We start from the raw sequence: 21,705 nt of genomic DNA, 5'->3' as shown, positions 1-21,705 counted from the left end.
AAATTGGCATTAAGGCTGGATTACTATAATCAGGTTACTAGTAAAACAAAAAATACAATTTTACTAAAAAAAAAATCCAAAAATAAACACAAGATATCTGCTTCTTTCACACCAGTGGTCTCAAACTCACACAGTGCCTACAGGTTTTCATTCCAACCCTCTTCTTAATTGGTGACTAGTTGTTGCTGCTAATTAACTCCTTTTCCTTTCATTTTAATTGACTCGTTTTGTTCCCTTGAATTTCGTTGTTCCTCTGAATTGTTTCCCTTAAATGGCACCCAAACAGAAATGAAATGTGAATGAGGGAGCCAACAGAAGAGCAACTCAGGCAGGCCCTCAAACTTCAACCAGCTGCATGATTAGGCTCTGATTCTTGTCGTTAATTAAACCCGTTCTTTAATTCCATGGCTTGTTGCTGCTTTCGTTGTACAATAGCAGACATTTCTTAAATTATGGATTTTCTCTTTTCTAAGAGCTCTGTTCAAATGTTTTGAGAACCTGAGCAGATCATCATTCCTAAGTCCTTCATCTTTCTTTATTTTCAGACATTGTGTGATGGACACAGTTTGCTGGTCATGTATTGGCTCAATATTGTTTGGTTGCTAATTAAAGAAAAAGAAACAGTTAAGGGGTCGGAGTCTTCAAGAGCAATCAGTTAAAATGAATTCAAAAGAAGTTAATTAGCAGCAAAGGCAGGCCACTAATTAAGAAAAGGGTTAGAATGAAAACCTGCAGCCACTGTGGTCCTCCAGGACTGGAGTTTGAGACCACGGCTCTACATTATGGCTGAATAAAGAAATCAAAGCGTAAGGATACAAAGTAGTGGTGGAAGCCTGCCAGGAAGAAAACTACTAAAGAAAGTTTTAAGCAACCTGTCTCATTAAATATTAACATTTTTTAAGTTACAGTTCAAATTTTCAGAATGAGGCTTTTGGTCAACCTTTTTGAAACTGAAGACATTAAAACTGTTAAGTTTTTTAAGCCATCTTGTATAACATCTTTTGCTAAACAGCAAATGATAGATAAAATTAACACTGAGTTCATGTTTGTGCTTTATCGATGGTTCAAAACACATTAATAATCCCCGCCATAATGGCAATTAAACACTATTTAAAAGAGAAAAAAATTACTTATTAGTACTTGGAAATTCTGATCAAGACTAGAGAAAATTGTGGATTTGTTTCATAAAGAAAGATGAGCTTTATATATATTTTTTCACTATGAAAGTCACCATATAAGAAAGAAAGAAAGAAAGAAAGAAAGAAAGAAAGAAAGAAAGAAGATGTTATATTGCTCAGTATGACAGACACCATATAAGAAAGAAAGAAAGAAAGAAAGAAAGAAAGAAAGAAAGAAAGAAAGAAAGAAAGCTGATGCTCTACACATATTTTTTCTTTTACCTTTTCCCAGATACCCACATATTATGAGCCGCATTTCCTTTCCTTTCGTGAAAATTGAAACCTGAAAGCTGACTGGTGGGAGGAGAAGAAAGATGATGGAAGGATGGGGATCTGACAACTTCTTTCCGCTGTCAATGTGATGAATAGGTGACGAATGAAAATTCAACTTACCAGATACAACTAAAAACAAAAACAGAAAAAGAACGTAGATGAAATAATGCAAACCAAAAAACAAACAAAAGGCATGCAACATGAACATGCAGAAAATAATATAAAAGATCAGAGAGACATATTGGAACAATCATTGAATAAAAACACACATTCCAGTTGCAGAACATATTTTTTTCCTTTCGTCAAAACAATTCTCCTTTTTTAAATGAACAGCTCCATTACAGCATGATATATTGAGCACTGCTGTGGTTTAAGGAAATCATGTAATTTTATTTCGGAAAAGCCTACTTAAAGTTTATTTAACTGGCATGAAGGGTGTGCAGCTTTAATGTCCTTTGAGTTGTGATCATTGATAACCTGATATGAGCACAGAACATCTGAGCTATTGTCAGAATGACTGACCAACACCTTTACTCTCTTAGACATCTGAAGAAAGCCCGGACATCTCCATATTTGCTGATCCAGACAGAGTCCATTCTCACTTGTTCCACTACATGCTGGTACGGTATCTCCTGAGTCCAGGGAGGCAGGGCACTTTAGAAGGTGGAGATGTTGGCTCAGAATTTCACTGGTACTCGATCCCCTAAGGTTGCCATGATTTGGAGTCAGGACTATAGTGAAGAAGGTATGAGGTCTTAAAATAAGCAGCAGAGCAGGCCAGGATCTCCATTGGTCTGTCCAGACAAACCACACTCCAATCCAATCAGCTCTTCAAATACTGTCTGAGGCTGTGGCTGACGCTGGGCCAGAAATGGGAAAAATGGCTTTAGAGTTCAAAATGCTTATAACAATTCTAAAGTATCTTTGATGTCTAACAAAGGAAAGACAATCGACAAAATAATCAAAAATATTTATTCAAAAATAGATAAATATTCAAAGAACAAAAAGGAAGCAAAAGCATGAGCCTTAAAGGAAATCCTCAGCGAACAAGTCCCAATCACAATCCAGAATCAAAATCCTTAAATACAAAGAAAAATTAATCAGGAAAGCAAAAACATCCAACATAGAAAAACATAACACTTACAAGAATTACTTCACCACTTCAAATGCACCCTGTCTGAGTGCTTCTCTGCCTTTGACCTAAATAACCAGGGGGTGGGCTGAGGTGTGGTGATGTCAGGATGGACCCGCCTCTTGGGGCTCCACCCACAAGGAACAGGGAAGATAGGTAGGCAAATAAAAACTAAATAAACCAAAACTGACTGAACATAAAAATCTGAAAAACAATAATACAAAGAGAACAAAAGCCACACTAAAACACCTAAACATACATTTACACATAACAACTGTTCAGGATACTGTATATAAATAACACATGGTGCCTTAGAAAGTCGAGGAGTGCCATCCTGCTCTGCTGTTTTTCTCCTTCGTCCATTTAGGCAAACCCTCAACAACATGGTATCCAAAGGTACTAGCCGTTCGCTGCGGCTCCACCTGCATAATAGTGAAACTGCACAAACTTTAAAAATCAAAAAAAAAAAAATCAATAATTGGTATTGAGAAGAATTTATATTGATAGTTTTCATATCCGAGGGCCTATTGATATATAATATTTTTGGTTTTGCTATCAGGGGAGAGAATGTAGCTATGTTTGTTAAAAATGCAAAAAAGTTGGCAGGGTATCTCTGGCCAAGCGGAAGGTAGGTACGCTCCAACATCAAATGTTGGCACTGTGTCTGATCGTGTTCAGCTCTGACAGGTGAGCAGCTACCCTCTAAAACATACGTAGCTGTGATCTCTCTCTCAAAAACATCAAACGTTACTCTTTAAACAATCTGTAGAAGATAATGTCTGCTGAACAAACAGGTGGCTCTAGCTATGCCGAGGCAAGGTATGCTCCAACACGTGGCGAGAGGTAGAGCGACTCGAACGGAGGCTGGCACGTGAGTGAGGAAGGCGCCGACCGGCTCTCTACTCCTGAAGTCCTGCCTCCCCTTCCCCATAGACTGCAGCCTCTCTCTCTCGGATTTGTGCGAATAAATCGGTGCCGCAACCGAACTCTAAAACTTAGCGCGATAAGAGAAGTTGCAAAATCAACCGGAATGTTCAAGCAAATTACAGAAAAAAAGCCGATCTAAAGTAGCTCTCTCGTGAAAAGTGGACAGACATGCAGGCAGACAGAGAGACAGACAGATAGATGTTGGATGTTACATATATACAGATGATTTTTTCAACTGTATTGTTTTGTACTAATTGTCAGTATCCGGCTCCTGTCACTAGTTTGTGGGAGGACATACAAGGATGAGTCTCATTGTACTATAACGCATGACAATAAACTCAAAAAAGAGAAGGTATATATCCCAGCAACGTGAAAATCTCACAACAGGAACAAAAAATCAATCTGACTGGAGGACAAAATGACTTCATAAAATAATCGGCGTAACTATACTTTAACAAAGGTCCAAAGACACCCTTCTTTATAGACGATGTGTGATCTTCATCGATATGTGCTGTGGAAAAATTACAGACAAAACCAAAGTAAAAAACAGCACCTCTGAATCCAAACTTCAACTATAACTGCTGTAGAAACTGAAATGCTGTGGCATCGTTACACTTGGGATTATTAGTATGGCATAAAATAGTGAATAGCGATGCGCTTGCACACTTTTCCTTAAACTACATAACTCTGTCTGCATGCGTTCAACTTACATCCTTTAACCTCCATATAACATGTAAACTCCCAAAGGCCCTCTGGCGGTTAAACCAATTAAGCCAAGTTACAATAAAGAATCCAAACTAACTACTGGGCAATAAATCTATCTTGCAATATTTACGACTGGGTAATATACGGCTTACTGGATTTATTGTCTCTTTTTATAGTTATTGCAGGCAAATTGCAAATTTATTTTAGAATAGTTTAATTCAGACATTTGCTTGTTGTGAAAACAAATTCCCATGCATTGTTGATTAATGCTAGGAATAATGAAAAAGAAAGACACATTAAAGGTGGACATTGTTTAAAGAAAACTCTATCCTACATAGACTTCAGAATAGTTAGTAAAAGTATTATTTAAAATATATTTAATTCATGTGATGTTTTAAGGCAAATAGTACATATACTGTATATTACATTAGAATTTTTCATATTGAAATAATATATATATAAATATGATGCTTCTGTTTATGTTTTAACATGATGTAGTGTGTTTAGATTTTCATTTCTTTTTTCTTTACTGGGCCTTGCTGGGCCACAGCCTATCCTGGCAGCATGATATGCAAGATGGGAAACAACCCTGGACAAAACACCCCTCCATTACAGGATACACACATGAGAACCCAGCCAAACTCTGACAGTTTAGGACTGCCAGTTGATCAAACGTGGATGTTATTGGGATGTGTGAGTACCCAAAGAAAAACCTCTGCAGCCAAAGGGAGAAGGTGCAAACACTGCAAAGAGGCTCAGGATTCAAAATCAGGAGGCTGAAGTCGGGGGCCACCCATTTAAAAATATATAATTACATAAACACAAAAAAAATTGGAATACATAAATATATCAATACAAGCTGTGCTACCTGTCTAAGACGGTTTGAAATCTCTTCGTTAGTGTTTGCAGTGTACCATACAATACACTTGCCTTTGTTATTTACTATTATGTATGGGATACATAAAAGCAGTGTTAATGTTTGGGATGCACCATCAGGTGTAATGACAAATGCAACACATAAGTCACTGTTAAATGATATTTGGTATGGGATTCGTAAAAGAAGTGTTAATGTTTGTGATGTGCCATCTGTTGGAATGATAAATGCAATACATTTTATTAATACAAGTGTTTGTAATGTGCCATCTGTTGGAATGACAAATGCAAGGCATATGTCTCTGTTACATGCCAGTTGGTATGCGATTTGTAAAAGCAGTGTTAATGTTTGTGATGTTCCATCTGTTGGAATGATAAATGCAATACATTTTATTAATACAAGTGTTTGTGATGTGCCATCTGTTGGAATGAAAAATGCAACGCATATGTCTCTGTGATATGCTATTTAGTATAGGATTCATAAAAGCAGTTTTAATGGTTGTAATGTGCCATCTGTTGGAATGACAAATGCAATGCATTTTATTACTACAAATGTTTGTGCATCACCATCTTTAGGAATGACAGAGACAATGCAACAAAATGGATGCACATGCACATTTCTTTTATCAAAGCAGATGTATGTGTAAACTGCAAGTGAATGGATATACACTTGTAAACATAATGGTGTATCCATCCATCCATTTTCTAACCCGCTGAATCCGAATACAGGGTCACGGGGGTCTGCTGGAGCCAATCCCAGCCAACACAGGACACAAGGCAGGAACCAATCCTGGGCAGGGTGCCAACCCACCGCAGGACACACACAAACACACCCACACACCAAGCACACACTAGGGCCAATTTAGAATCGCCAATCCACCTAACCTGCATGACTTTGGATTGTGGGAGGAAACCGGAGCACCCGGAGGAAACCCACACAGACACGGGGAGAACATGCAAACTCCACGCAGGGAGGACCCGGGTCTCCTAACTGCGAGGCAGCAGCGCTACCACTGCGCCACCGTGCCGCCCTAATGGTTTATTGTACTGTATATTTATTCAATTAAATTTATTCATAAGTGGTTTGCTTTTTTAACAAGCCCAGAGTGATATACATGGTAATAAAAATGGTTTATTAAAAAAACCATGTCAAGGATCCCCTGTGAACCGATATATATCTAGGGCTTTAATTAATAGTACTTGGGTCATTTCCGGAAGATGGGACTGGACCACCGTGTGTTTGCCTAGGAGGTTGCCAACCAGGATCCCAAGCTGTTTCGTCGTGTGGTGGGTGCGGTAACATGCCGTACCAGTGCATGCTCCCCAACCTGACCTGACATGACCTGTGTAACAATTTACATTGACTGACATTAAATTTTGTCTGCCACAATTCTACCCAAACCTGTATGCTCTCCTCTGTGCCGATTCAATGGATTTGAGATTAGATAACCTCCTTGGAAATTTACTCTACACATCATGCTGTATAACCTGGCATTCTGTTAACCTTCTTAATGGCTTCTGAACACTGCCGGGAGGTTGAGTGTGACGAGTCCACTATGACTCCTGAATCCTTTTCATAAGCAGCACTTTCAATTTTCAGACCTCCCATTGCTTTTTCAAAAACCGTAGCGTAGACTTCTGGACCCTACATGTGGGATGACATTCATCAAAAAACTTTACCGTCCCTTCATGGAGATGACCTTGTAAAGTCACAGAGTGAAAGATATTTGCAGATGCAGTAAAGAAAGCACAAGGCTCAACCATGTCTTAGGACCTTCCTTCTAAACCCCTGGGAATAAGCAGGCAGGAACTCGTCCCACATTAGATTTAGGCCATTCTCCCGACACCCTACACCATATCAAGGATCCCCTGTGAACTGATATATCTATGGCTTTAATTAACTGTACTCATACTGCTTTCCCCAGTGGCCTAGAAGCAGCTGCTGTCAGACCTTGCTGACATTTTAGCCAGCTCTGTACTCTCAAGATGGGCATTTAGTGCCAGGCAGCTTGAGACAAACAAGAGTACCCTAGCACAATATACACTTCTGAACCGTAAGACAAAATAGAGAGAAATCAACTTCTTGTTTTGTTACCTCTGATCACAAACATATTTCATAAATTAATTATCCCTAAACTGGAAACTGATATTCTTTAACATTCCACACGTTAACTCAACCCTTCTCTTTGCTCTCTACCCAGATTGTTGAGAGCATTTGTGTAATGTATATAATTAATGACAAACAGGTGGATGTGAGTGGCCAAGTCTGAGTATGCTTATATAAAACATTTGTTTCTATCGTAAAACAAATAGGCGCAGGGGGCTTTTTCATTATAGCTTTGTTACGCCATCAGACAGGCAACATTTGTTCCAGGATTTAGGCTGATGAATTATAGTAATATAAGAACCATTTTGGGTTGCGAAAAATAGACGTGTGATTGTTGACATCCCAATGGGCATAAAAAGATCAAAGCTAAAATAAAATGCACTCAATGGTGGATGAAAAGTGTCGACATTTGCAGTCAGCTCAAGAAGTCCACTTATGTAAATAAATGCCTTATAACAGGCAGGAGGATACATTTCTGTTATAGTAATTAAATGATATGGTTTGATTCCCATAAAAAAAAAGAACTATGCATTAGATGTTTTAAAATGTTGCACCGTGTAACTCAACTGAGGGTTTGAGTTTCTCATGCAAGTTAAAATACATATGCGAGCATCGTGATTATTTAGCATGAAGGGCAGAGACAGCCGGGTGGTGGTCTAAGCGTTGGAGGATTGGATAATTACCTCCCTCTGAGGCCTGGTTTCCTGTACACCCCGTCAAGGACCATTAAAAAGTTGTGAGCCAAACCAAAAAAAAAATAAATAAAAACTGTAAAAACACTCTTCCACCCTTCACTCAAGGTCATTTCTTGGGTGCCCTTATAATAAAGTGCGTCTGTGGCATTTGTATTTTAATTGAATAAATAATCAGCCATCTCAAGATTTCGGGTGGGGCGTAGGTAGTGTGGCAGAGCAGCTCCAGAGGCGAATGTGGAAATGGGTGATCTCACATTCACGTGTGGGATTGACCTGGTCTCTTGCTAGCACTGGAATCATGATTGCTGCACCAGCATCCCACAGTAGCTTAAAGGGAAGCCAAAGTATGACAGCAGGAAGAGCAAGAAGAAAGGAGATATTGAAGGTTTAAAGACAAAAAGAAAGTAAAAGTAAAGGAATAAAACAGTGAGTGAGAGACCAGTGCGAATGAGTGGAGGCAGGCAGCCGGGAAGAGAGCTCCGAAGAGGAGTGTATGGCCAACGCTCAACATGGGCTGGAGACGGTTGCTCTGGCTGAGCATTTTTGGGTGGCAGGAGTGACTTGCTGACCAGTAAGTCACTGGTCTGGAACTGAAAAACAGGTGTCACACACATGCTCATGTGAAGCAGCTAAAGGGCTCGAATAGTGACAACTCCATGTCTGACCAGGGGGGTGGGTGGCAAGGCGCACTGACTTTTTCTCTCAGTCATCTGCAGACCATTCAAGGGAAATTCCACAGGGTTCTGGTGCCCGTGATGACATCACTTCCTGTCTAGACAACGTCACTGCTCCTGTGAAGACGTCACTTCCTGCTTAAACCTTTAAAGCCGCCATTTTTGCCACACGTCATCAGTTCTGTTTTGGACTTTGAACCAGACACAACTCCACAAAATCCAACCTTTTTGTAGCCAGGGAATAATATACGGTTGGCTGCCCTAAACCTATTTATGTCTCCTGTCCATTCTTGTGGCACAGGCTTCACCCAAGGCAGCCTGACCACAAACTCCAGTGTAACGTCTAGGCCTGCATAGTCCCAAAATGGGTCTCAGGATCAAACATTTTAGAAATAATTATAAATATTCCAGAAACAAAACAGCACCCTTCAAGTGAATTGAGGGAAACTGTAAAAACCCTGGGTTTGGAAGGATAAGGCAAATTAAAATATTTAGAAATAAAGAATTTATTTATAATTAATATAATCTCTCTATTATAAAAAAATTTTCTCAAAGAAACACTTTCCAATCCCTGTGAGATGAGTCTTTGTGCCAAGAGATTTAAGCTCGCCTGGAGCTGGAAATAAAACAAAGAGTAGATGACAAAGTAGAACGTCGTAAAGTATTCAAAAACATTGGCGCGATACACATGCAGAGCCGGTTAGAGATAACGGAAGTACGAAAATTCGTAAGTGTCAAAAAAATGACAGTAAAGGTCGCATTAGCGCAAACAAATGGAAATTATTACTTGGTGACATAACGGAAACAGCGAAAAGAGATCGAATATATTGTTCAGATTTAAGCTTTAAGTCGGAGACTTATAGATCATCTAATTTGTGTTGCCATCAGGGAAAAAAAAAGTAGTGTTTCTTCCCAATGAAGAGGCGTATCCGTGAGAATTAAAAGATTTGTTGTTTGGTGCATGAGAAAATTTCAAGCACGTACACGGTTCAACCATTTCTTATTTGTGTGAATGCTATTGCCAGACACATTTCTTGAAGAGAGAAAGAAACGATATTCACTCACGGGCAGTTATACATTGCATTGTCATGATATAATTCCAAACACAGAATCAAAATTCAATGCGATATTGATGAAAAGGTAAAAGTGAAAAGAGATTGAATATATGGACATAGGTGATATGACAGAAGTGTGCCACGCGAGATGCAGATCATGTGGCACGGCAGCAGTAGCAAACCAGCAGATGATCGAGCAAAAAGGAGGTAAAAAAAAACTATCTTTCTTTCCCATTGTATCACCGTTTAAGAGAGGGTTTAGGAGGAGCGACTTCTTCTCCTTGGGATGCGTTCAGCCCCCCTCTTCATAACGAGAGCGACAGAGACACGAAGTGGCTGGCTCATAGCACTGGCCGAGGGGTTAAGGAGAGGGTGAGCAAAGTGAACGGGGAGGCTAGTTAATCAATTAAATAAAAGAGGGCAAAAAGAGTGTGCCAAACAACACAATTAAGTAAAACATATTCAATAGCAAAAATTACAGAAAATTCCACAAAAATGGTCACCCGAACCTGAAATATACAGGCCCTCAACGGTGATTTAATGGTGGTTCCACCTCTTGTGGATCTAACAATATATACATCTTAAATAATAAACATAACCATATTAAAGAGGTATTCACAATAATACACACATTAAACTACTTCAAAATTAACAGAAACCATAAACCGAAAACTAAACATAAGTGAGAGGCATGGACATGTATGTGGGGTGTAAGAGGGGTGGGGGAAAGAAGTGAGAAGGAGCGTTTTTTTTTATTTTGTAGTGGTTATGTAGGAGAGCCACCTTATGGGTTAGCCGTGGACGTTCATTTGCATTGTGGCTTAGATTTTAATATTTTGCCGGGACTATACGCTCTTTTGCTCCTTCCATTAAACTTCCCCTTTGACATTCATTTGTCTTGTTTCATTACACCTGGGGCTACCTGGTAATATTTTGGGCTCAGGCTGACTCATGATCACCCCCCAAATGAATTCTTACATTGTTAGTCACCATGGAAAAATGAATCAGGCAAATGTTCAATAAAACAGTAATAAAAACTGCACATCTTTGGAATATACTGCAAAGGGAATAACATAGGTGTGGAAAGAGTGTTCAAACTTCACAAAGACATCAAGTGGGGCGGAATTTAAAATTGAGATTTTAGAGATCATTTGCTGTTTATTAGAAACTAATTCTTAACTTAAACATGTTGTGCTGTATAAGGCGTATTATTAAAATATATGGAATCAGGAGGTATCAGGTGTTTAATTTACGATTTAAATTGCTTGTCTTGTAAAATTGAGGTCTATTGCGTAATACTGTCAAAGTATAATATTTATCAGTTGTTATGACGTTCAATCATAATTACAGGTTTAAAATCCATCCATTTAAGAAAAATAAATATACCTATCCTTGTGTGTGTCTACTTACAAGAACAGAATACTCAGCATGCCTAAGGGCAATACAGGGCAAATACAATGTTCTGACTTCATAAGGCATTACTGAAAGATTGATAAAGTTAAACATTATATATTTAAGATTTGCCAAGTTAGTCACTCAAGGAATTTAAAATAATTAGAATGTATTATTGAGCCACATACCCTGCATATGGTCAAGAGGAGTTGGGTCATGCAATGAGATGCATGGGGACAATGGGACAGCAGGCAGTAATAAAGGCCAGTAGTCCAAATGCTTACAGTTTGCACTCCATTTTGACCAGTGCTGGAGGCCTAGATACATTTGAATTCTCTGGAGACACATTTATGTTTATTCGAATGTACAGAAGAGCATTGGCTGGTCTTTTGGTCTGGGAATCGTCAGAGGATTACTTCCTTCAGCATCTGTTGGTGAAGAGAGTTTCACTGAGCTTGACTTTGCCGACGATGCTGTGATCTTCGCTGAGTCAATGGAGGCTCTGATTGGGGCTCTTTTGAGACTGAGTGAGGACTCTGAATGTCTGAACTTGCGAGTGTCCTGATAAAAACCAAGATCCAGGCCTTTAATGACCTCTTAGGCACAGCCGCCAGCAGTGTGTCTGTCTGCAGAAAGAGTGTTGACCTCATCGAGAGGTTTACTTCTCTCGGTAGCAACATTCATGTCTCTGGTGACTCTTCCTATGAAGTCAGTAGACGGATTGGGAGAGCATGGAGGGTAACGAGGTCGCTGGAAAAGGGTGTGTGGTGCTCCCGATATCTATGAAAAAGGATGAAGGTCTAAGTCTTTAGAGTCCTGGTGCTTGCTGTCTTTCTACAAGCTTGTGAGACATGGACACTATCCAGTGACCTGAGCCAAAGACTGGACTCCTTCCATACTGTGTCTCTTCAGAGAATCCTTGGGTACTGCTGGTTTGACTTTGTGTTGAATGAGCGTTCACTCACAGAGTTCCAAATGAGGCACATTACCAGCATTGTGAGGGAGCATCAGTAATGGCACTACCTCCAACCTTTCCTGATAAGTCATCCTCTGCAGTCCTGTCATCAGCCTTGTCGCAGTTCTCTGGACTTTTTCTAGCATTGTTTTGTCCTTTTTACATCCCGGAGACCAAAACTAAACACAGTACCTCTGGCGAGGCCTCATTGTAAAGCTTAAACATAACCTCCATTGACTTGTATTCCACACAGTGTGATATACAACTTAACATTCTGTGCACTGCCTGGAGGTTTATAGTGACAAGCTCACTATTGCTTCTGGGTTCAGGTTTCAGACCTCCCTATATAATGCTATACTGTATAACCTGACATTCTGTTAGGCTTCGTAATGGCTTCTGAACACTGAACACTACAACTCTGAAATCCTCCTCATACAGCTTACTTTTGATTTTCATTCCTCCCATAGTGTACTAAAACCTAACATTTTTACTTCCTACATATAATACTTTACATATACTTACTTTAAATTTAATCTGCCACAAATTTGCCGAAGCCTGTACACTGTCCATGACCTTCTGTAATGATTCAACAGATTCAAGATTATCTGCCAATTCACAAAATTTGGTATCATCTGGTCCCCCTGGAGGTCGTAGCACACGTGAGGATTAAAACAAAACCGAGTGACGTTATGAACAATGCTGCACATCCTCTCTGTGACACAACAACACTGAGGACTTTCAGCCAATGAATTATTCAGCAGAAGTGGGTCAGGAAATGTGACGGGGGCTCCTTTATACCAACAGCAATATGCCTGCATAGTGCCTCATTGTGACTGTGACAGACAATCTATCAGTTTTCTATCATTTAAATTTTTCTGTTTTATAATCATTCTGGTCTGCATGTGTGTGTGTGTGTGTGTGTGAGTGTATATTTATTTATTCACTTACTTACTTATTTGCCTATATATGTATTTATTTACCTGCGGTGGGCTGGCACCTTGCCCGGGGTTTGTTTCCTGCCTTGTGCCCTGTGTTGGCTGGGATTGGCTCCAGCAGACCCCCGTGACCCTGTAGTTAGGATATAGCAGGTTGGATAATGGATGGATGAATGGATTTTTTTAAAGAGCTTCTATAAAAAGCCAAAGTTATGCCTGGGACAAATAAAGGTCGATCTATCTATCTATCTATTATATAGTGCCTTCCATATCTATCTATCTATCTATCTGCATTTTTGGTTGTTTTAGTGTGAGCAGAAATCATTTTGTAAAAAATGTAAAAATGCTAGTGTTGATGTAGATTGCTTCACTTTAGAAATACCATTTTACCAAAACGCAGTCCTATGGAATTAGCCTATGTCTCCAGTTCATGAAACTTATTATTTAAATTTATCAAGCATAGTTTCAGTTTCCACATGGGTACTGCTTTTGCTATGTTTTTTTATTAGTATTATTATTGTTTTTTTATTATTATTATGATGATCAGTATACGATTAATATATCCCTGGGGATAAGCACTGCGTCCCAGTGATGCCAAAATGGCTAAATGGAGTAGATTATGGATAGAAGGCTGATTAGTCTCTACTGTACATCTGACACTATGATACTGATTTCATTAGTGATCCTGTAACACCAGGACAACCAGCAAATAAGAGAACTGTAAAGTTAGTATAAAGCAGTTACACTTCATTTATCTTCTATTTTTTTTTAACACACTAAACTGATCTATCACTGCAGCATACAAATCAAACAAGAGAAAATGAGACTTGTGATTTACAATTCCCAGCACCATTTTTTGGCATCAACCTCCCAAACCTTTCTAATCTCAATACCTCCTTGGACCACATGGAATAACTGTGGTAAAGTAAAATAAAGTGAAGTAAAACATGCTCTTTTATCTAGCCTGGATGATAAAGATGTGTCTTGTTATTTATGTACATGTATAACCAAATTTAAGCAGCCATGTAATTGATGACATTCAAGGCCTACTTCAAGAGGGGGGTCACTGAATTTCTGAAAATGAGTCAAAGCTGTAAATGTTTCCTAAGATATTCCTTAGATGACTTCAGGTTATTATAGTTTCGCTTGCGCTCTGTAATGTTATCAGCGCAATCTGATGCCATAAGTATGCCTTTATCAGACAGTCATTTTGTTATGTCTCATTTCCTTTGGGAACAATAAGGGAAGGAGGATGAAAAGGCAATGATGTTGGCAAAGTCCTACCTGTCTCTCTTCTTAGTGCTTTGTGAAAGGTGGTGGGCGAGGTTGGCCACGTCTAATTAGACATTTCAGAGACAGGAGGAAACAAGATTGGTTATCTAGTTGTGTTTGTATTATAGCACTGACTTCCTTTATTGAATGCAGTAATTATCCATTTAAATTCAGAAATAACAGGCTTTCATTATAGGCATGGCAAAAAAACAGAATGGGACTTCATTTTCTACATGAGCATGTTAGTTTTTTTTAAATACTTTGACGATACGTCTCAAACACACGCACACATATAAATTAACGTTGGGTGACTCAAACAGGTACTGACTGGATTAGCACGATCTTTGATTATTTTATTAGATGGTTTTGCATTTTTCGTTAGTTGTGGTGCAATGCAAAGAGCTGTCAACAGTGGGCAGCACTTCAGGCAAGTATAAAATATTTCTACAGGATACTTTGAATAGCGGTGATTAAAGTATAACATCTGATCAACAAAGGTGTTTAATGACAAGCAAGTTAAAGACTGTGCTAGAAGAAACCGTGCTGACTTTCCCAACCTTCCTTTAACAATTGAAATGGGATTTTTCAGAAGTATACACAACTTTTTTCATTAGGAGTTTGCAGAAGGAAAGGTAGTAAGCCTTTGATTAAAGACACAATTAATTAATATGTGAATAGCAATAAATTAAGCGGTTTGTTATGTTATGTATAATTCACCTCAAAATTGTACATCGAGCATATTTTTCGATTTAATTTATCCAAAATATACCCACGTCCAGACTCTGTTATTGCTATGATTTTATAAAATTTTTGTATTTGTAACACATTTTTTCTTAACAGTAAAATATTTTTTTAAGTTTCTTTGGATATCTGAGAATTCAAATTTTGTTATGATTTTTGTATTTTGTCTCTAGAAAAGTGTAAATTTTTACTAACGTTAAGTTTTGTACTCACCACATCACCATTTTCTTTTTTCAAGAGCACCACCATTTTGTGTCTCTCTTGCCATCACATGACTAGAGGTTGTGAGGGGCCACAGTTTCTGGATGTCACTTATGTAATGTTTTTTAGGCCAGCATCCTGTGACATTCAAGATTGTGGAAAGTTTCTAATAGATTTTAGTGTGCGCTTGCTCTTTGATCATTCCAGGTTTTGAATTTCTAGTTACATTTATTTCAACTTTAGTGTTTTGGTTTTGGCAAACAATCAGCAGTCCTTGTGGCTTAGGCCTCTGTGTGCATTTTCAACAAATGCTTATCTCCTAATCCCTCTTTTTTGCTCTTGTGGCCTGCCTTCCTCTCCTCCATTGGTAATAAAGCCATCAGGAAGCTGCCTCTTTGACTCACGTATTTGGGGAATGTCACATGCCTAGAGTTTACAGAAATAAAATTGTTGAATTTATCAGATAGTGTAGAGATCAAAATAATGCTGTACTGTCAGGATTCTGAGGAAAATGAAAAGAAATGAGTCAACATCAAAATATCGAAAAAGGGTTGTTATTGAGAAAGTCAAAAAACACCAGAAAACAGAAAGTCAAGCAAGATCGCTGTTAGAATAGGAAAGGCAAGAGTTTCGAAAACTACAGTAGAATAACAACATTAGAAGCACACAAAGTAAGGTTTAGCAATTTATCCAAATCGCTGATAATGAGTGGAGTGTCGTGACTAGTGTTTAAATGGTCATATTGATGATGTCAGATGTCAGAGGTGAAAAGAACTCCGCCCCCCAGCAACTAAGAGATGCTTCTTAGTAACACAACCCACAAAATCAAAACAAAATGGTGTCAAGAAATGGTGCAACCATAAAAATAAGTAAACTTCATTCTTGAAGAAGAAAAAAATGAATAAACCCCACAATGTTTCCATACACAGATTTTGGTATTGCAAAATTAAGAAAATAATTTTTAAGTGTCCCATTCACAACAAACTCTCTAAAAACCTGGAGAAATATCCAATGGGACATCCTTGCTGAATCAACAAACTGTCAAGGTAACTTGTGCTGTATTGTCAGTACCTTTCCTTATCATATTCAACTGGAAGAGTCCTACCATAACACAGTAAGGAAAAGGTATCTTATTTAAATTAAAATTAGAAAAAATAAATTATTTTTTGGAAGAACTGATGAAAACTTGCTTAGAATTTGTCTTAATTAATTAAGCGTGTTGAATCTTTGCTAACCCCGATGATGCGTGAGTAACTTTGAGTGAATTCTTTCTATTACATCTTCTAAACACAGTTGGGTCCTGACTCTAATTCTACTATGGCTCAGGATCACTGCAATCTTAAAACCAGATAGCTCAAGTTCAGCCAGTGGACCAATGGATGGAAGTCTACTAATAAACCTGGAGCCAGTAGATGATTAACCTTACACAGTGGTGAAAAAGTTGGAATGGTTTCATTTTGTTCCGAGAGGAAAGAACAAATAGGATGTGCCTAATATTTGGTATAAATGTGTACATCGTACTTAGTTAAGGCAGAAAACATCTGTCTGATGCATAATACAGTTTAAGAAGGATGATGTCCACCAGTAGCCTGCAGTGTGTTGTCAGAAGCCCAACATTTCTGAATGGTAGAGAGGAAGAGCTCATCTCCTAAATGACAAAGATGGTATATAAAAATGCCAGTCTAGGTTCTAGCTTGGAAAGCCTAACAAGTAAGAAATTTGACACACGAGAGGAGACCATTCAGGCCATCAAGCTTGCTTGTGAAGTGAAGTGAGTCAGTTTTAAACATTACGGTCTAGTTTGGCTGGAAAAAATGTATCTTTTAAGAAAGGACAGGACCATATTGCATATATTTGATTTGAATACACAATGAGAGGTCTGAAAACCTGAAAGTCCACCTTATGAGAAGGATCTGAGAGTCATAATGGCCTCATCACTATCTATATCTAGTCAACATTAGGACGTGATTAAGAAAGCTAATAGGATGTTAAGTTATATACTACAATGTGTGGAGTACAAGTCATGGGAGGTTACGCTTAAGCTTTGTGACACACTAGTGAGGCCTCACTTGGACTATAGTGTTCAGTTTTGGTCTCCATATAATAAATAGACATAGGCAGTTTTATGACTGCAGCTTATTTTGAATTTGTTCCACACAAATTTGAGACTAGAAATACCATCTAGGTGTCATTTCTGGGGTTTATGCGCTTGAGGCATTAAATTCTGTGGTTATTTTCTTGATTTAGAAGTTAACATCAGTTTGCTTAGCCAATGGGGGTGGCCATTTTGTGGGTTAGGGTTAGGGTGGGTTCAGTTGTCACGATGCAGGTTAAGGTTGCTAGGGGTGTGGTTTCAATGTTTATGACATCAGATTAATAAGTGAAGGGTAAAATGTATCTGAGATTGGACCAAACCTTCTTTCTCACTTTACTTGTTATTTTAAGTAGTGGTCATTGTAGCAAAGCTCTGCCTTTTGGTTTACAAAGTGGTTCTAACGTTCTCTCTTTTTGACCTTTGGTTTTGACCCTCGCTGTGCATCGACTCTTTTCTTTCTCTTGTGCCTCACTCCTGCTTCTTAAACTAACTGCTCTTTTGTTAGACATTACAAGCAGCACTAAAGAAAGTCCAGAGGAGAGCAACTAAGCTGATTCCAGGACTGAGATGTATGAACTATGAGTAAAGAAAAACTTTTCAGTTTAGGCAAACAGGAATTAAGAGGTGACATGATCAAAGTATATGAAATTATGCAAGGAATTAGTGCAGTCGATCTAAAAAATTAATTCTGCATCGAGAACACAGGGACAAGGTTGGAAACTTGTTAAGGGGAGGTTTTGCACAAAATATTAGAAAGCTTTTCTTCATACAAAAAAACTTAAACACATAAAATAAATTGCCAAGAACAACTTTTGGGACCTTCAAATCTGGAGTTTTTATTTTGAATAATCAGGATGGATGAGCTTGTTGGGCTGAATGGCCAGTTCTTGTCACTATATTCTAATATCTTGTTGTGGTCAAATTTTCTTGAAAATAAAAGACAATAAAGAAAGTGTTGTTCACACAAGACTGTTGCTACTAAGAGGATGAGTCACCCATGCTAGTCAAATGGAAATATGCGAAATCACAAAATCCTTTTATCTCATAGCCAAGATTTCTTGGACATACTCAGCTTCTTATTGTAATTGTTATTTTATTTCTTATTGGAACTTATTCAAGGTATTATGCAAATGAAAATTTCCCAAAGTTGGAATGCAAAACCACAAACCGTAGATACAGTGTCAATAAACACATTATACAATAATGCTGTAGGCTAATTCAACCCCAATAAAGATTGAACAGTTTTTATTTGCATAATAACTTGCTTTTCATCTGAAACATATATACATATACTGTACATACATGATATATATACATACATATACAAAATTTTATAGTCTGCTATTTGAAATAATAAAGGTTTTTCATTAATTATTGTGTTTTGTTAGTAGTTATGTGCAAATTATAAATTGTTGACTGTTGCGTTCACTACTATACTGTAGTGCTTTTCAGATTTGCCATTTTTCCCTTTTTGAATATAATACCTGTTTCTCACTTTATCCTTCATCACTTTATACGCAACGATTACAGTGTCATCCCAAGAGCCTTTGCATTTGGCGTATCTCAGGACTGAATGTGAAGTCTGACATGTATAAGGCGATCAGAAAAGCACAAACGGCAGTTCCTTGGGGTCCTCTGTGTTACTGACCACGGTTTCTGACACATAGTGCTACAGCCATAAACCCTGTGGTCTGCCTGTCAAGCTGTCTGTAGTCCAAGACATCCAAAGGTGCCCATCTTCACTGATCTTAGATTATCTCCTAGCAATGGGGCCGGTATGGTGTTACCGTGCATTTATCTGTCCAGTTATGATGTGCTTTATAAACTCTAGACCTTCACAGCATAAGTGCTGGAATAAGCTGATGCTAAAATAGATTGATGAGGTTCTAATCAGGTTAAGTCTATTTTTTATTCTGCATTTTAATACTGTTTGTAGATTTAAATGAAGAAGGTATGGAATAAAACAGTGCATCATGACTACGACAGACTGTCAATGTCAGATAGAACTGTTGTTATAAATTTAATGTAGCCGTCAAAGGACCAGATGGGCTGCTGACTAATATCTTTGAGCAGTTAAATCATTTAATTGATTTTAATTAAGCCATAAATTCCCACATGAGGAGGAGACATGGGAACAAATAAGAGAATTATACGCTGCAAGGCTTGATTTTACGTTTCATCAGAAAAGACTGAAGGTTGCAGTTGTACGAGTGAGCACGTCAACAACAGGAGGTAATACAGTGCCTATGGAAAATCATCATCCCTCTGTCAAAATCCTTACCTTTTGTCACATTAAACCTTGGAAATGAACATGATTTTAACTATTTCCAGTTGCATTTCCACATTATAACCCTCAGCATCTAAGGGAAAATAACTTTTTAAGAAAGTTTAAAATCGAATTAGTGAAATAGTTTGGATAAGAGGTCAGCTTGTTACAGTGATCAGTATCAACTTCCTCAGGCTCAACCAATCACTTTACAGATTACAAACCAAGGTTAAAAGGCTCCCACTTATCATCAATCGTGGTGGTTCTGATAATTTCTTAATAAACGTGACTGTTCTTTGAGGATTCCACTGATTGTACTGTATGGCAATGCATGGACGGATTTCATGGGTGGAAAGGTGCTTTCAAAAGGGTTCTAGGATAAAATTATGGAAAGGCAGAAGTTAGGAGAAGGACACAAAAAGATTTCTAGGGCTTTATCTATCCCTCTGAGTACCGTTCAGAACATTACTAAGCCTTTGCCACCTCCAGCTCAATGTCTAGATCACAATGTTGCTCCAAACTAGACAACTGAGACTGGAGAATATTGATCTGGGAATCAACCAAGAAGCCAATGGCAACTTTGAATGACTTACACATGTTCATGGCTGAAACTGGTCAGTCTTTGTATGTGACGGTAATCTCACAAGCTTTACACAAAGCTGGCTCATATGAGAAGGTGGCAAGTGCTTTTCAAAACACTTGGAAGATTCTTATGCAATGTGGCAAAACGTTTTATGGTCACATGCGAAAACCAAACCCAGCACAGCACCTAAAACACACAACACCTACTGTGAGGCATGGTTATAGAAAGATTACTTTGTGGTGGTGTTTCTCTTCAGCAGGAACTGGGCGATTGGTCAGGGCGAATGGGAAAATGGATGCTGACAATTACACCCAAATTCTTGAGAAAAAAACTGGACAGCAGAAGATAGACAGGTTGTTCACTTTCCAGCATGAACACCATCACGTCAAGTAAGAGCTCTGACTTAATACCGATAGCAAAACTGTGGATGGACTTGAAGACAGCATTCCAAAACCGCGGATTACAAAATTTGATTCAACTTGCAACAATTCTGCTAGGAAAAATGGGCAAATATTCCCCAATCCAAGTGCCCAAAGCTGGTGCAGACATGTCCAAACAGACTGACGGCTGACATTAAAGCAGAACAAAGTATTACATTAGGGGACTGATCACTTTTCCAAACCTGTTATTCTAGTTTTTAATTATTTATGGATTTTCAAAAAAGTTCTTTTATCGTTACTTGAATTTTACATAATATAATAATATTAATAACAATAAATTACATTCACGTAGCACTTTCACACTACTACGAGAGTTGATTTTTACTGATAAATATAATTTTCACTACTTTGATTATTTTGAATAACTTCTGCCTTTGTTAACTGTTAGCTTTTGCCTTTAGCACTTTTACAAAGCATTTCAGTTAAAGCCATTGATCTGTGACTCAGTCCCTGCTGTTACTTTAGCACAAGGACGAGGATTGATACGCGAATCAGTATAATCTAGTGTAGCAGAATCCTGGCTCCATGGATCCTGTTTATCAGTAACTCGCAACCACATGAGAAAAGGGGCTAATCACGTACTTGTGTAACCAGCAACTGCAAGCCAGCCATCTCCTTCCATGCACTGAGTGGCTCTACACGTCTGTTAATAAAGTTAAGATAATTCTAATAAAGGTATTCTTCATATACTTTATCAGTAACTCGCAACCACATGAGAAATGTAGCTAATCACATACTTGTGTAACTGACAAGTGTACTTAAGAAATGTAACCAGTCAGTCATCTCCTTCCATGCACTGAGTGATTCCACGCTTGTTACTAAAGGTATTCTTCCCATACTGAATTGTCTTTGTGAATTTGACTTTGACACAACTCACAGCGCTAATATATAAATAGAGCTGGAAAAAAAAAAGTAATGGCTCTGTGTTGATCTCTGGAACATCCATCCATCCATCCATCGTCTAACCCGCTGAATCCGAATACAGGGTCACGGGGGTCTGCTGGAGCCAATCCCAGCCAACACAGGGCACAAGGCAGGAACCAATCCTGGGCAGGGTGCCAACCCACCGCAGGACACACACAAACACCAAGCCTAATTTAGAATCGCCAATCCACCTAACCTGCATGTCTTTGGACTGTGGGAGGAAACCGGAGCGCCCGGAGGGGAGAACATGCAAACTCCACGCAGGGAGGACCCGGGAAGCGA

General features: G+C 38.5%; 1 protein-coding gene across 7 annotated transcripts in view; it reads right to left on the bottom strand.

The window, feature by feature from the left end:
• Nucleotides 1–21,705, bottom strand: part of robo1 (roundabout, axon guidance receptor, homolog 1 (Drosophila)) — a 1,363,953-nt gene that overhangs the window by 138,930 nt on the left and 1,203,318 nt on the right. For 6 of the 7 annotated variants that reach the window (XM_039745862.1, XM_039745859.1, XM_039745863.1 and 3 more), the window contains one exon: nt 1,572–1,580. The exons of the other annotated variant lie outside the window; for it this stretch is intronic. In XM_039745862.1, coding sequence (XP_039601796.1) covers nt 1,572–1,580 — 9 coding nt within the window. The remainder of the gene's footprint in view (nt 1–1,571; nt 1,581–21,705) is intronic. 7 annotated transcript variants of the gene reach the window in all.

Source organism: Polypterus senegalus, chromosome 2 (genome assembly GCF_016835505.1).
Source record: "Polypterus senegalus isolate Bchr_013 chromosome 2, ASM1683550v1, whole genome shotgun sequence".
NCBI classification, from domain to species: Eukaryota; Metazoa; Chordata; class Cladistia; order Polypteriformes; family Polypteridae; genus Polypterus; species Polypterus senegalus.
This window is presented reverse-complemented; position numbering and strand designations above follow the sequence as displayed.